The sequence below is a fragment of the Clarias gariepinus genome, chromosome 7 (assembly GCF_024256425.1).
Source record: "Clarias gariepinus isolate MV-2021 ecotype Netherlands chromosome 7, CGAR_prim_01v2, whole genome shotgun sequence".
Taxonomy (NCBI): Eukaryota; Metazoa; Chordata; class Actinopteri; order Siluriformes; family Clariidae; genus Clarias; species Clarias gariepinus.
Window position 1 is genome coordinate 4,501,599 of NC_071106.1, and position 13,402 is coordinate 4,515,000.

A 13,402-nucleotide genomic window follows, 5' to 3' on the forward strand; every position below is an offset into this window, starting at 1 on the left:
AGCCATGCTGTTTTAGCAGTTAGACTACCCTCACTAGCATCCTTTCTAGCATTAACAAACACTCATGCTTAGGGTTATGTTTTGAATTTGATATTTACTTAAGGTCAACTCTTTTCAACCATCTATCCAACTGCAAACGAACACTAAGTATCCCCAGAAGAAATTGGACCCCTTACCCCAGCGTTGGTAAAAGCCTGTTGATTTTTAACATTGTCGCTGGTATCCTTTGGCAAGTTGGGCTCTTTCACACCATTCCCTCGAGACACGTGTATATGCACATGTGCCCCTCCGTTCACGCAACTGAGCTGTTGTGTGTTGGACATATGACATGATATCCCAGTGCTCGAGAAGGGCACCTCAAGGGAAATACTCCTCTGCAAACCCCGGGGAAACCAGATTTCCCGAGACGCGTTGGATTCGCCGATAGTCGGATACGTGTGGTGTCTCTTCTCGGTCGATAACTTCCCTGTGGGAAGCACACACGCCGAGGTGCTATGGTACAGCTTCGGATAACGGTTCCCAAGCTTTGTGTTAGCTTCCTCAGACTTTTCTGAGGATTTAGAGCAGTCGATGCTGACCACAGTTCTCGCCGTGTTTCCTTTCCCAGGTGGAAGCGGGGGCTGGTTTGTAGGGTGCACCGGCACACCAGAGTGCCTTTCGGGTTGTTCAGATCTTACCGACAAGTCATTCGAAACGCTAAACTGCAGAATGGGCCTGGCATCCCGAACCTCAGTGGGCTGAGCATAGGTGCTCTTAGACAGTCGAACTCCATTCACCGCTGATGCGACGGAGACCTTGGGCTCGTCTGCAGACGCGTCTGTCGGAGAAAGCTGCAGCTGGTGCGAGGTCTGAAAGGGTCCTCGGGTAGACGTGGGGAGCAGCGGAGCTGCCACGGGACTGACAGGTGAAGCTGGCGGTGTGGTGCAGGGACTACGTGGGAAAATGACCAATGATGAGCAGCGACGTAAGGGAGCCTTGGTCCTCCGACGGAATGCGCCTTTATCGTGGGACATCTTGCGCTCGGCAACATCCGATTCGAATATGCTGTTGCTGCTACAATAGCCGACATCGCTAGCAGTGCTGCTGCTACACGATCCTCCGTCAGAGCTGCCTCCAGCACCGCCGTCGCAAATCCCGTGGTCCGTTTCTTCTCCACCGCCACCACAAATTTCTCCATCCAAATTCTGCCTGCTGGAAGACTGCAAAGAAATCTGCAATGTGCTTTTCCTATTCCCAGCGCTGCTGTTCACTTTGGGTACAAATACAGTAGTATGCCGTTGGAGGCTGCCGTAATCTGGTGACAGAGGTGGCAGACCGAGAGCCAGTTGCCCCGGAGTCACTTTCATATGAAACGAGTTGGGGTGAGGCAGAGGCTCCGCAGGGCTCCGAGCAGGTGTCCCAAGCCCGTCCTCTACCTCATGGCTGCAGCTTTCAGACAGAGGGTCAGTGTTGCTTCTCCTCGCGGCAAAATGCAGGCGCAGACGGCGTGCCATTTAGCCTGACCCCTTAATCCCAAACAGACATGGTGAAAAAAACTGCTAAGTGCAGATTAAAAAAGAAAAAGAGAAAGAAACAGCAGAAGGCAGTGAGAGGCAGTGCAAATGTTCCAAGTCCCACGCTGTGATTACAATCGTTAACGTTTGCACATAGCCAAAATAGCTCCAGTGACAAGTTGCATTCCTCCTGAGGTTCCTCCAATGCTAATGGCCAGTGCAGGTCAAATGTGCTGCACAGAAAAGTGCTGTACAGCCTATAGCGCTCCACCATGTGTCAGCAAACTCCCCGGTGGTCCATCTCTTTAAGGAGCTGAAACAAATTCTGGCTCAGAGTTTCCTGAAGGCAACTGCGACGAGCAAGCACAAACACCCAGTAAACGCCCCCTTCTTTCGGCACAACACTCCACAGTCAGACCTCTGTCCTGCTTTAACTGCACTAATGCATTTCTGCCTAAAAAATATCCAGAGCCTGAGACCTTGCCCCCATCCCCTTAAAAAAGGAAAGGAAAAAAAAAAAAAAAAAAAAAACACAGCCCGTGATCAGCACACTGCAAAAACAACAGGCTTCTGTGCATGAAGTTTTGAAAGAGAGCTGTAACTTGCCTGCCTCTGTGCCAAGCTCTGATTCCGCCAGAGCTGCAGCCTGCTCATATTTTTACCTCCCGTGGGGTTAAATTACGGCAAATAAAGCGGAATGGCTTTCGGATTTAATTTTGTATCAAACTGAGGATCAGGTTTCCTAAATGCCGGTTGTGGAAATGTTTGAGAAGCCGGCAGAGGGCTTCGATGTACTGCGAGAAGATTACAAAGTTTACAAACCCAGCGTCTGCCTTCAGCAACTCGACAGCTATTAAACTAAACACTGAAAAAAAAAAAAAAAACTGCTGCCCCGCTGGAGAAAAGAAACCTGAACTTGCCTGGAAGCTTGCTTGAGGGTTTTGACAGAAGTGTCTTTTTATTAAGGTTGAGGTTAAGGTTAAGGAGGAGGCTCTGGAGAGCCCTCTAGCTCACATGGACTCGTGCCACTGCGCGTGTCATTTTAGCTATGCTGCAGCGGCCAGGGACGGCCCGTTCGTCTGTCAATGCCATTCCAGCAACATCAATCAGAAACAATTTCATGTGGAGGAGTTATTTCAGAGTCTGTAAACAGTCCCTCGGCATACTAAACCGAGAGGAACAATACTCGGGGAAGCGTTTGAAAAGATCTGCAACTAGTAAACTCAATTCGTTTAGTCTAATTACTAAATATTTGGTTTCAAAACAAACAGAAATAAACAGAAATATCATTCATTAACTGTTATCGCAATCTGGCAAAATAATTGCATTATGCAACAGGATTTAAGATTTCTACCCACTTTTTTTGTATTTGATGCCCCGCAGCTCTTTTATCTTTAACAATACATAAAGTTCAATCACAATCTTATCTGTAATAAATGTAATTCTCTATATTATATTATTGTACATGTACAGTACAGAATACAGTTCACTTATATTTACTTACCATCTACTTTATTAGTAATAGCTGTACCTCTGCTCACTCCATAATCATAACTCTTAGAGCTGGTCAATTTTGAAAGGTTGTAGTTCGTGCATGATTTGGAGTGATAACCGACTGTATGATTTTATTTTTAAGTAAAGATCATTTTTGTGTCATAATTGTGTTGTTATTTATTTTAAGTGACAGCTCTCTCTCTCTCTCTCTCTCTTTAGGTTTATCAATGAGAACTCATTTATAATGAATTTTTCTTGAGGGATAACTCAGTTGTGTGCGTAATTTCAGTAGATGACAGTTTTGCATAAGTTTGTGTAATACATCATACATTTAATGTGTTTAGGTAATTAACAGTTTTTGTGTAATTTTAAATGATAACTTGAATATTTTATGTAATTTTGAGTGATTAATGTTTTTTGGTGAAATTTGAACATAATTAACAGGTTATTTTGGTTATTAATATGTAATGTTGAGTGAAAATTTAGCTGTGTATTTAAGTGATAACTCAGATACTTAGTGTAGTTTTAAATGATATAGTTTTGTGTATTTTAAATGAAAATGCAGAGTTTTGTGTGAATGATATCTGTCTTTTTGAAACAGTTTTGTTGGGTAATTTCGAGTAATAACTCGTTTTTTTTCTGCAATTTTGTGTAATAACTTTTTTTTTGTGCAATTCTGAGTAATTAGTTTTTTGTGTAGTTTTAAGTAATAACTCGTTTGTTGTGTAATTTTAAGTAATAATTAGTTTTTTGTATAATTTTAAATAATAACTCATTTTTTTGCGTAACTCTGAGTAATAACTCGTTTGTTGTGTAATTCTGAGTAATAACTCAGTTTTGTGTGTATTTGAAAGATTCCTAGTGATTAACACTTGATATGTTTTTGAACGATATCTCAGTCTCTGTGTAAATTTGAATGAAATACTTTTGTGCCATTTTGAGTAATAACTTGTATATGTGCTTTGCTCTTTAGTGAAACTCATAGCTTTTGTGAAATTCTGAGTGATGACACGTAGACTTGTGTAATATTTCATCTTTTGAGTGATGAATCAGCATTTTTTATGTAATTTGAACAGAAAACTGGGACATTCGGTGAGGTTTGGTTAGGTTTTGTGTAATTATGAGAGATAACAATAAATATACATCTTTCTAAATCAAATCAAATAAAAATTCAAATTTTATTTGTCACATACACAGTCATACACAGTACGATATGTAGTGAAATGCTTACACGACCGCCAGTGATCTTAAAAAGAGAATTAAAGCTTATAATAAGTAATAAATATGAATAAAAGAAATACGATAGAAAAATTAAATTAAAAATAAAAATAAAATTGAACTAGGGAAATAGAACTAAAAATAGAAATATGCTGTACGAAAATTGAAATATACTGTACCTAATGACAACTCATTTTACATGATAATCTGTCATTGTGTGAAATCTGGAGAGATAAGGTGTACATATGTACTGAGGTATTGTTTTTGTGTCATTGTTTTGTTTTGTTTTGATGTCAGTCTGAGCAAAATCCCATAGTTACTGTAATTTTCGGTGCACTTGATGTAGAGCTCGTAGCAGCGTAACACAACTACACAACTGTGTTAAGATGAGCAGAAACATGGATTTGAAGTCTACTGTGTTCATAACACTAATGCACTGCTCCGCCAATACGTTGATTTTTTTCCTACCTGGCGGCAGGTGTGCCCTCGTGCCCGCTCTCTCTCTCTCTCTCTCTCTGACACACTCCTATGGTGTAGCGCTACTGTTTGTGAAACCGAACACTAGTTTTATTATCCAGCCGTTATTATTCGAAACCATTCACAAGCGATCTAACAAACGAACTCCTGTAACACTCCAACAACTTTCACAGCATTACTTTCACCCTGCTAACACCACCCCTGGGCATATTTCATTTCCAGTCCCCGCGGTTTATTACAGCAAGCTGCTAAAAAGCCATCCTTGTCCATTGACTGCAAATTATAGCCGGGGTTAGACGCTTATTATTATTCAGGCACGAGCCCAAAGTTCACAATGAGCCCGGGCTGTAGAGCTCAACTCCACGCGTCTCAGCTTAAACAGGGTGATTTGCGATCGCTTTGTGCCTTTCACATAAAGATCCGAGCGCTAGGTGGCAGATCCCGGATCGGCATCGGCGCTCTTACTTGATAAATATTGACGGTGGTGTTATGTTTTACTGCTTTAACCTGTAGATTTGACCTTATTAAACGCAACACGCTGCGGAATAAGGGAGACATTCATCAGCACCGACACCTGAGCGTCGGACTCCGAGTCACTAAACATGATTTAACTCAAACACACACACACACACACACACAAAATGAGTCGACGTTATCTCACCTTTCATGCCAATGTAAACAAGCCAAAGTTACAGCATGGAAAAAAACACACACTTACCAAACGGTTCTCATCAAACACCTCGAGCAGGAGACGATGCTTCCTCGGATGAACCTGAAACAGAGAAAGAAATCATCTCTTAGGAATGAAAGCAGTTAATTAGCAGTATTTTATTGAAGGATACATGGATTGATGGACGCATTTAAATAAAATGTCACAGACTTTTAAGTTATGAATTTTAGTTAAGTCCTGACCCAGTGATGATGATCAGGCTGGTGATTAATACACAGATGATGCTGAATGCTGAGTGGTTGGAACAGACGAGAGGGGAAATGAGGTCGCTGCTGAGGCTGTTGCATTTATAACTAGTTTTTTTTTATTGTATCTTTAGGCACTTTGCAGCCTGTCACAGTAAAACATTTGTTCTCATTTCTTTCAGTTATTCTACAGTATTTATTTGTGCAAAATTCTTTACTTTACACTACAGTCCATTTCAAGTGCAATATCAGTATATTCATTATTTTTACTGCAACATGTAACATACCATCTGCTATATTTCATTCTATTTATCTTTACTTCTATTTATTGTTTACATTTTTAATTCTTAATGTTTTTCCTTCCTTCCTGGTAAATTAATCATAGCAACTGTATAAGCAAGACAAAACAATTTCCCTCTGGGATTAATAAAGTTTTTTAAATCCTAAATCTGAATTTTTACTTCAATTTATATGGAAAAAATAATAATTAAGGGGGGGGGGGGTCAAAACTTTTACACATTAGTGTATATTTGAGGAAAAATGTGATAAGCTGGTGCAGCATGAACTCTACAATTAATGTGCCAATCTTGTTAATTTCTTACAGTTATTTTTTTTTCAGCAATTTTATTCACTGTTTCACATTTTAGGAGGAAATTCTTTTAAATCACTCGAAAGGTTTTTGATATTTGGACAAATCAGTCTTTCCCGTAACTAAATAATGGTCTGATGCAACACTTTAGACGAATGGTGTTTCAGGGATCCTTTGAGGCAGAGGCTCGGGAGTCACCTCGAACCCCCTGAGGAGTCACAGAGACGCGACACTGAGGCGTGGTGACAAAAAGGGAATGTGAAAATGAGATTTACTCAAACTAAATATGGAACAATAAGAGAAATTCTGAATTAAGAATTTTAAATTAGAATCTTTTATAAATAGACGCTGAGGATTAGATTACACAACAGTCTGAAAGGAGTCAGTCATGGGTTTGGTCTATGGTTTCCTTCTGTGGGATGTCTTTTAGAATCAGCTGGTGTGTGTGTGTGTGTGTGTGTGTGTGTGTGTGTTTGCTGTAAATGGACAGTGACTCATAACAGCACTCGCCGGCAGACAGACTCGGGTCTGTTTTAGCTCTGCAGTGAGCCGGGGACTGGAGGACTCCAGGACGCAGCACGAGCATCACACTCACGGCAGTGTGTGTGAGTCCACAGGATAGAAAATAATTAACTGCTAAGTGGGACGTGTTTGTGTAGCGGCGCTCAGACCCTGAGGGTTTCTCTTCGCAGCTCTCTGGCGCACAGGCAGAAAAACACTCTCACACACACCTTATTATTATTGTGATAATCATGTGCATAAAGTGGTCTAGTGTACATGTGGGAAAGACAGAATACTGAGGCGTGCGTGCGAAGGTTCCCATGTAACACTCAGTACTGTAAATAACAGGTACAGGGTGGAGTCTGGTGCCGAGCACATTTGTCCACGACTTATTCTATTCTAAGCATTCCTAGATTACAGATATTAGATAACGAATAAAACCAACCAGACGCAAGGATTCAAAAGTGCCATGATATCACACGGTCAGCTGCAGAATTATTAGTGAAAATAATACATGGTGTTTAAATCACATGGCTTTGTTGTTATTAGTTCTAGTTTTGTTTTGAAATTGAATACATAATCAAAGACATTTTCCAGGAATTTAAACCTAATTTAAAAAGATGTATTATTATTTTTTTATTCATTTATTTGGTATAAATGACCTCCGCTGCACTACCCTTATGGCCCACTAGGTGGCTGTCTAGATTGGAAAACACTGATCTATAATAATTAAAATAATAATTCACATTTTCTTCAATTGTTATAATTAATTCAGTCAATAGTAATAAAATAATCTTGTAAAAGTGTTGTTTTATCTTCCAAATTGCTGACTCTCCAAGTGGCAAAATTATTGGCACCACCAAACAGATTTTTTTTTGTGCCCTTTTTTTTTTTTTTTTTTTTTAAGAAACGCCGATATTGCATTGTAATGTCTTGCAACTTTGTGGTCTTTTATGAGCCTTTCCTGTTTTACTGAGCAGACACACAGCAGAAATCCTTTTGTTGCTCAACACGATGGATAAAACAACGGCGTTCTTTAAAAAAGGATTTTGCACAGATTGTGAAAGTGATTAAAGTAAGCAAAAAAAAAAAAAAAAGGAAAACCTGGTATTTTTAAACAAATGAAAAGAAACAAAGAAGTTTGCAAAGCTCTTGCAATAAAGTCTCATCCTTCCTATTTTGTTAGGAGAACCAGGACAGGCCTCACCAAACACTGAAATCTGGGGTGCCATTAGTTTTTTTTTTTTGGAATCTGGATCATAATGAGAATTTGTGATACTGAAAGAAAAATTTTATTTTTGAAATCGGCATAAAGTTACACACCAAACCCAGCACTCAAGAATTTCACTCGTTTGTTGATTCATGCTGCAATGACCTGAAGTAACCTTTTGTCAGAGCTCCCCGTCATCCAAAGTCCTCCCTGCAATTGAATCCCTTACTCACTACACCTACTCTGACCTGACCTTTGACCCCTGTGACTCAGGCTGGTATTTCTCTATCAGCGAGAGGTCTGGAATAAAAAATGCACTTATTTATTTTTACAGTATAATCCTTTTCCTGCCTGTGTATACGGGACCTGTGGTGTGGAGGCGTGTTATCCCGGACCGCCATCGCTCTCTGCACCTGCAGGACGTGTTTTCACAACACATGGCTTCACGCAGGGCCTCAATTAAACTGTACAAGGACTGGAAACTTCCCCTGGTGCACTCTAATTATAACACTGTTCATGTGGAAGGTGCGTATGTGGCAACAAGGAGAGGGGAGACGCCGCTGAGAAACGAGAGACGGCGACGTGTGACGCGCGCGCTGTGTCTGAATCGGATCAACTACTATGATCACAACGAGCTGAATCGGCGCATGAATCACATGACAATGCTGTTTAATTTAGCTGAAACTGGAAGAGAACAGCGATCAGGTCGTAGCAGTGTGGGGCAAAGATCTTCATCCTGGTTCAGAGGTGATGCACAGGCCTCTTCTTCTTCCTAATGAGACAATGAGGACGCCGCTGTCCCCTGCTGAGACCTGACGTTACACTGACCGAGGGTTGTGCGGCGTTGGGGGGGAGGAGGATTCTGATCAGAGGGAGGTCGAGTTTGGTGAAAGAAGAATGGTGCATGTGATTCCTAGACCTTCATCATACCCACAGTGAAGCATGGTGGTGGGAGCATCATGATTGCTTTGCTCTCTGGAAGCAGGACAAGACTTGGACTTTCCACCTCATTAGATCGGTTTATACAATAAATATTCATATAAAAAATTCTTTAGTTGGCCTGAAATCATTTACACTGGAGGCTGATCAAATAAAACGTGCATAAAGTATTTTAATGAGAAGGTATGTGTTAAGTGTTTAATCTGTAGGAAAAATAACAGAGAAAGAAAAAGGAAAAGATTTTCCTATAAATCCCGCCTTCTGTGTTATAATTGGTTCCAAGAATTCAGTCTCATCTGATTGTTTCTAGGTTTCCTCCTGGTACTTCGGTTTCTTCCCACAGTCCAAAGACATGCAGATTAAGCTAATTGCCGTTGCCAAGTTGCCGGTAGTGTATGTTGACCGGAGGTCCTACCACAGTTGTAAAATGAGGATAAATACTATGGTCACCTTTGGCCTCCACTGTCCCTAGTTGGACTACAGAGGTTCCTGGATGGATGGATGGATAAAATGAACAAATTATCAGTGATTTACACTACCTCCTCTGAAAGAGCTGGATCTGCTCAGACTGTCCTGATTGAGGGCTTTTCAACTGTGCATTTTTTTATTCCAACTGGACAATAAGTCCCACGTAAGTTTCCATGTAAACTCGCTGATATTATAAGAGAATGCTGTTTTACTAGCCACGGAAATAGTCTGGCGATAATGCACTACCAGGCCACAAACAAAAACAAACAAACAAAGGCATTATTTCAGACGGGTCAAATTATTGGGCTGCACCAAGCAGAGAAAACAATTAAGGAGATTTGAAATGACTGGAACTCGATTAAGAAACCCTTCGACGCGTTCTCAAAACCTGGAAGGATAGAGCTGAACCATCACTGTGCAACAAGAGTCAGGGCTCAGGGTCAAACCTGAGAACCACCATGTTGGGCCCTTGAGCAAGGCCCTTAACCCTCAACTGCTCAGATGTAAAAACAAATTAGATAAGATTAAAGTCAAAAATACTCAAATGTCAACTTTGTCAAGTTGCATAAAATCAACAGTAAAAAAACATACTGTATCTATATATTTATGTTTAATAGTGAAGGTAAGAGCATTTCCAAATACAAACACACAAACAATGTGATGAGAACTTACAGGATTGGGACTAAACAGCTGCGTATCCATAAGAAAACCACTGGTTAGTGAGACTCAACACAAACAAAGACTTCGGTTTGCTCGGGAGCTTAAAGACTGGACTTGAAGCGATGGGAAAAGGTCATGTGATCATCAGAGCATAGTGTCCACTGTACGAGCCTCTGGAGACAGTGTTATGATCTGGGGTTGATCAGCTGCTCATGTCAAGGCTCAGCAACATTATGGGGCAATAAAGTGAAGTCAACTGCACAAACCTCATTACCTCATCACCTCATTACCTCATCACCTCATTACCTCATTGCCTCATTACCTCATTACCTCATCACCTCATTACCTCATACCTCATTACCTCATTACTGTACCTCACTACCTCATCACCTCATTACCTCATCACCTCATCACCTCATCAACTCATCACCTCATCACCTCATCACCTCATCACCTCATTACCTCACTACCTCATCGCCTCACTACCCCATCACCTTATCGCCTCATTACCTCATCGCCTCATCACCTCATTACTGTACCTCATCATCGCATTACCTCATCACCTCACTACCTCATCACCTTATTACCTCATCATCTCATTACCTCATACCGCAGAGATCACAAAGCTGTAACTGCAAACAGAGGCGTTTTTTAAACAGTGGTTTTGTGCAATGTCTGAATACATTTAAAATATATTTATGAATAATCTTTATGAATAAATAAAAGCAAAAATTTACAAATTTTTATTCCCCACTTACAGTAACTGTACACCTTTTTTCTTTATACAGCTCATGCTTTATGATTCAGTTAGATCTGCAGTGTATAATATTTATCCAGGACCTATAAAATAATTTAGGATCGTTTATTATCATTCACACATCAGACAGCCTGCATGACCCGAGCTTTAGTCGATAAACGTTTACACGTGTCTGAGTCGGATCTGCGCTGCAGATGGAATACTGCACATTACCGGAGCAAAACGCCACATTTAGCATCGTATTGTTAACTGCATCACATCCTCCATGCATCAAGTTCCTGACTGGACGGAAGCCATCAGGCTGGTCGGGGCTCCGGTTTCACAAAGTGCTGCACGCGTTGGGAGTCATAAACTCTATCCTACATCTACTAAAGGTTGTAAAAGCAGAATAATGACACGATATTACATGGACCAGACATCCAGTCATGTGTATTCTGCTTATATTTCAGTACATCACCAAAACCTGGCTGACCTTACTAGATTTAAAAGCAAATAAAAGAAATCGTTTGCAGTCAAAAATATAGACGAGTAATTTATGGGTCGTCCGGAGGTTCACTCACGCATGCGGTCTCGACTGAAAGGTCACCTCACACTGCTGTGTCTTACTTTACTTTTAGTTGATATGTGCTTAGTTTCCCGATGTTCGCTCATTATCAGGACAAAAAGGTTAAAAAATATTAATGTCAACATTTCAACAGTCATTTATGAAAAATAAGATTGTTTTTTTCTTTTTATAAAATGTCACTTTAAGGCCGTTTCTGATCTCAGGATCATCTGTTTTTTGAATGTTTTCATTAATGACTTTTTAACATTTACCTCTTCACAGTTTGTTGTGCGTTTCTTTATTCCAACACTTCACGTTCATAACACTAGTAAATCTAAGTATTTAAAAAAATTAGATTAATCGCAATTAATCACAGACTATGGCTGCGATTAACTCGATTAAAATATTTAATCGATTGACAGCGTTAACAAATAATAATAATAATACTAATAATAAACAATTGTGGAGTGATGAATTGATGCATGAGCTGTCACACAAAAGGATCATGACATCACTGAATCAATTTTCACTCCAGCTCTAATTCTAATAAATAAACTACAGCACTTAAAAATGTTTTATTAAAAGTAACTTAATAATCAGTTAAATGAATAAAGAACTCTGTAAAAGAGGTGTTTTTTCTTCGCCTGAGTGATTATTTTAACTCACAAGCAAAAGAATCTTTTACAACTTGCAACAAAAGCAGGCCGGTGTAAATCCGACCCGAGGAAAAGTTTATTTAACGATATTAATTTCAGCAAATCAGATCTTAAATGTAAAAATCCCCCCCGAGAGACGTGTTATATTACACCCCCCCCACCCCCTCTCTGTCTCTCTGTGAGGCCGCAGGTGCAGCGTGAAGTAATAAAAATCGTTATGATCATTACAGTGAGTTATTATGAGCCGTAACCTGACCAATGGTCCAGTAAAAACCCGCGCGCGACTCCAGCAGCACCATCATGCCTCATTAACGTTCCTCCTTCCAGCGCATGGGTTAACATTTAACCTGGCCCTGTTTACTCTATCCTGTGTGTGTGTGTGTGTGTGTGTGTGTGTGTGTGTGGGATAAGAGTATGCAGGCAAATCAGAGACTAAGCACAGCGCGGTGAGATAATAATCAGGACACAGCTGTGAGCTTTCTGGGCTGATCTGAGGTCAGGGCTGTCTCTCTCTGTCTTTGATTGGACGGCTATCAGGAAAAACTGATTCAGGGTCAGCTTTAGTGGTGTGTGTCCGTGTGTGTGTGTATAAACGTGTGCATGAGGCGAGTGAAAACTGATCTGGCAGATTTTCAAATACTGTAAAACCTAAACTGTCCTCAAATGTAAAATTTTTTCGCAAACTGTTGAGTGTGTACAATAAACAGATGTGTTTTTTAAACCTTTCGCTGGTTTACTTTATAAACAACTAAATAAGAACGTAAATTAATTAGGTGTTAGTAACATTAGTAATATTTGTTTTGCGTAATGTTTCTCCTTCGCATGTTTATTGAATTGTGCACCACAAGAGGGCGCAATTGTTTTTAAATGAAGACAACGAGATGAGGACATTTTTTTTTTTTATTTCCTGGGGGCGGTTACCATGGTTACCTTGTTAAGTCAGAAGCATTAGATTATGTGCGTGTTTTTCTGATGCGAACTGCAACTGCATTAGACAACACATTATAATAAACACAAACATGAAGACCATCACTTACTTTGAAGAAAAACTCCTCGTTCCACTTCGGATCCAACGTCTAAGCGTGAGACAGGCAGACAGACGTAATGAATTAACGTAATAAGGACAAACAGGAAGTGTTCTGTGTCTCGGCGTGCGAGTGTCTCTCACCTTTTTGATGGTTTTAGTTTGGAGGCTGATCAGCTCTCCGGTGACGGGATCATACAAAGAGAGTCTGGTGTACGGGTCACTGCAGAAAATAACCAGAACAATCAGAGGAAATACACACACACACACACACACACACAAAAGAAGAAAAGGCTACTTTCACATTAAGTCATCTACGTCTGACTCGGAATGCTGACACGTCTGTCCTTTAAAACGGTGCACATTCACATGTACTGTAGACACATCTTTGCTCCTGGAAATTTTTGGATATTTCGATGTCACTGATGTCACTATAGTTTGGGTCCTGATGCCCCAG

At 40.4% G+C, this 13,402-nt stretch overlaps 1 protein-coding gene across 4 annotated transcripts in view; it reads right to left on the reverse strand.

The window, feature by feature from the left end:
• nedd4a (NEDD4 E3 ubiquitin protein ligase a) overlaps positions 1–13,402 on the reverse strand; it is a 49,924-nt gene that overhangs the window by 24,353 nt on the left and 12,169 nt on the right. For 2 of the 4 annotated variants that reach the window (XM_053499776.1, XM_053499775.1), the window contains exons 3-5: positions 13,090–13,168; positions 12,959–12,997; positions 5,401–5,454 (exon numbers count right to left, since the gene is read on the reverse strand). In XM_053499776.1, the coding sequence (XP_053355751.1) occupies positions 5,401–5,454; positions 12,959–12,997; positions 13,090–13,168 (172 nt within the window). Of the gene's footprint in view, positions 1–176; positions 1,959–5,400; positions 5,455–12,958; positions 12,998–13,089; positions 13,169–13,402 lie in introns of those variants that run through there. The other 2 variants (XM_053499773.1, XM_053499772.1) reach the window with 1 other exon arrangement.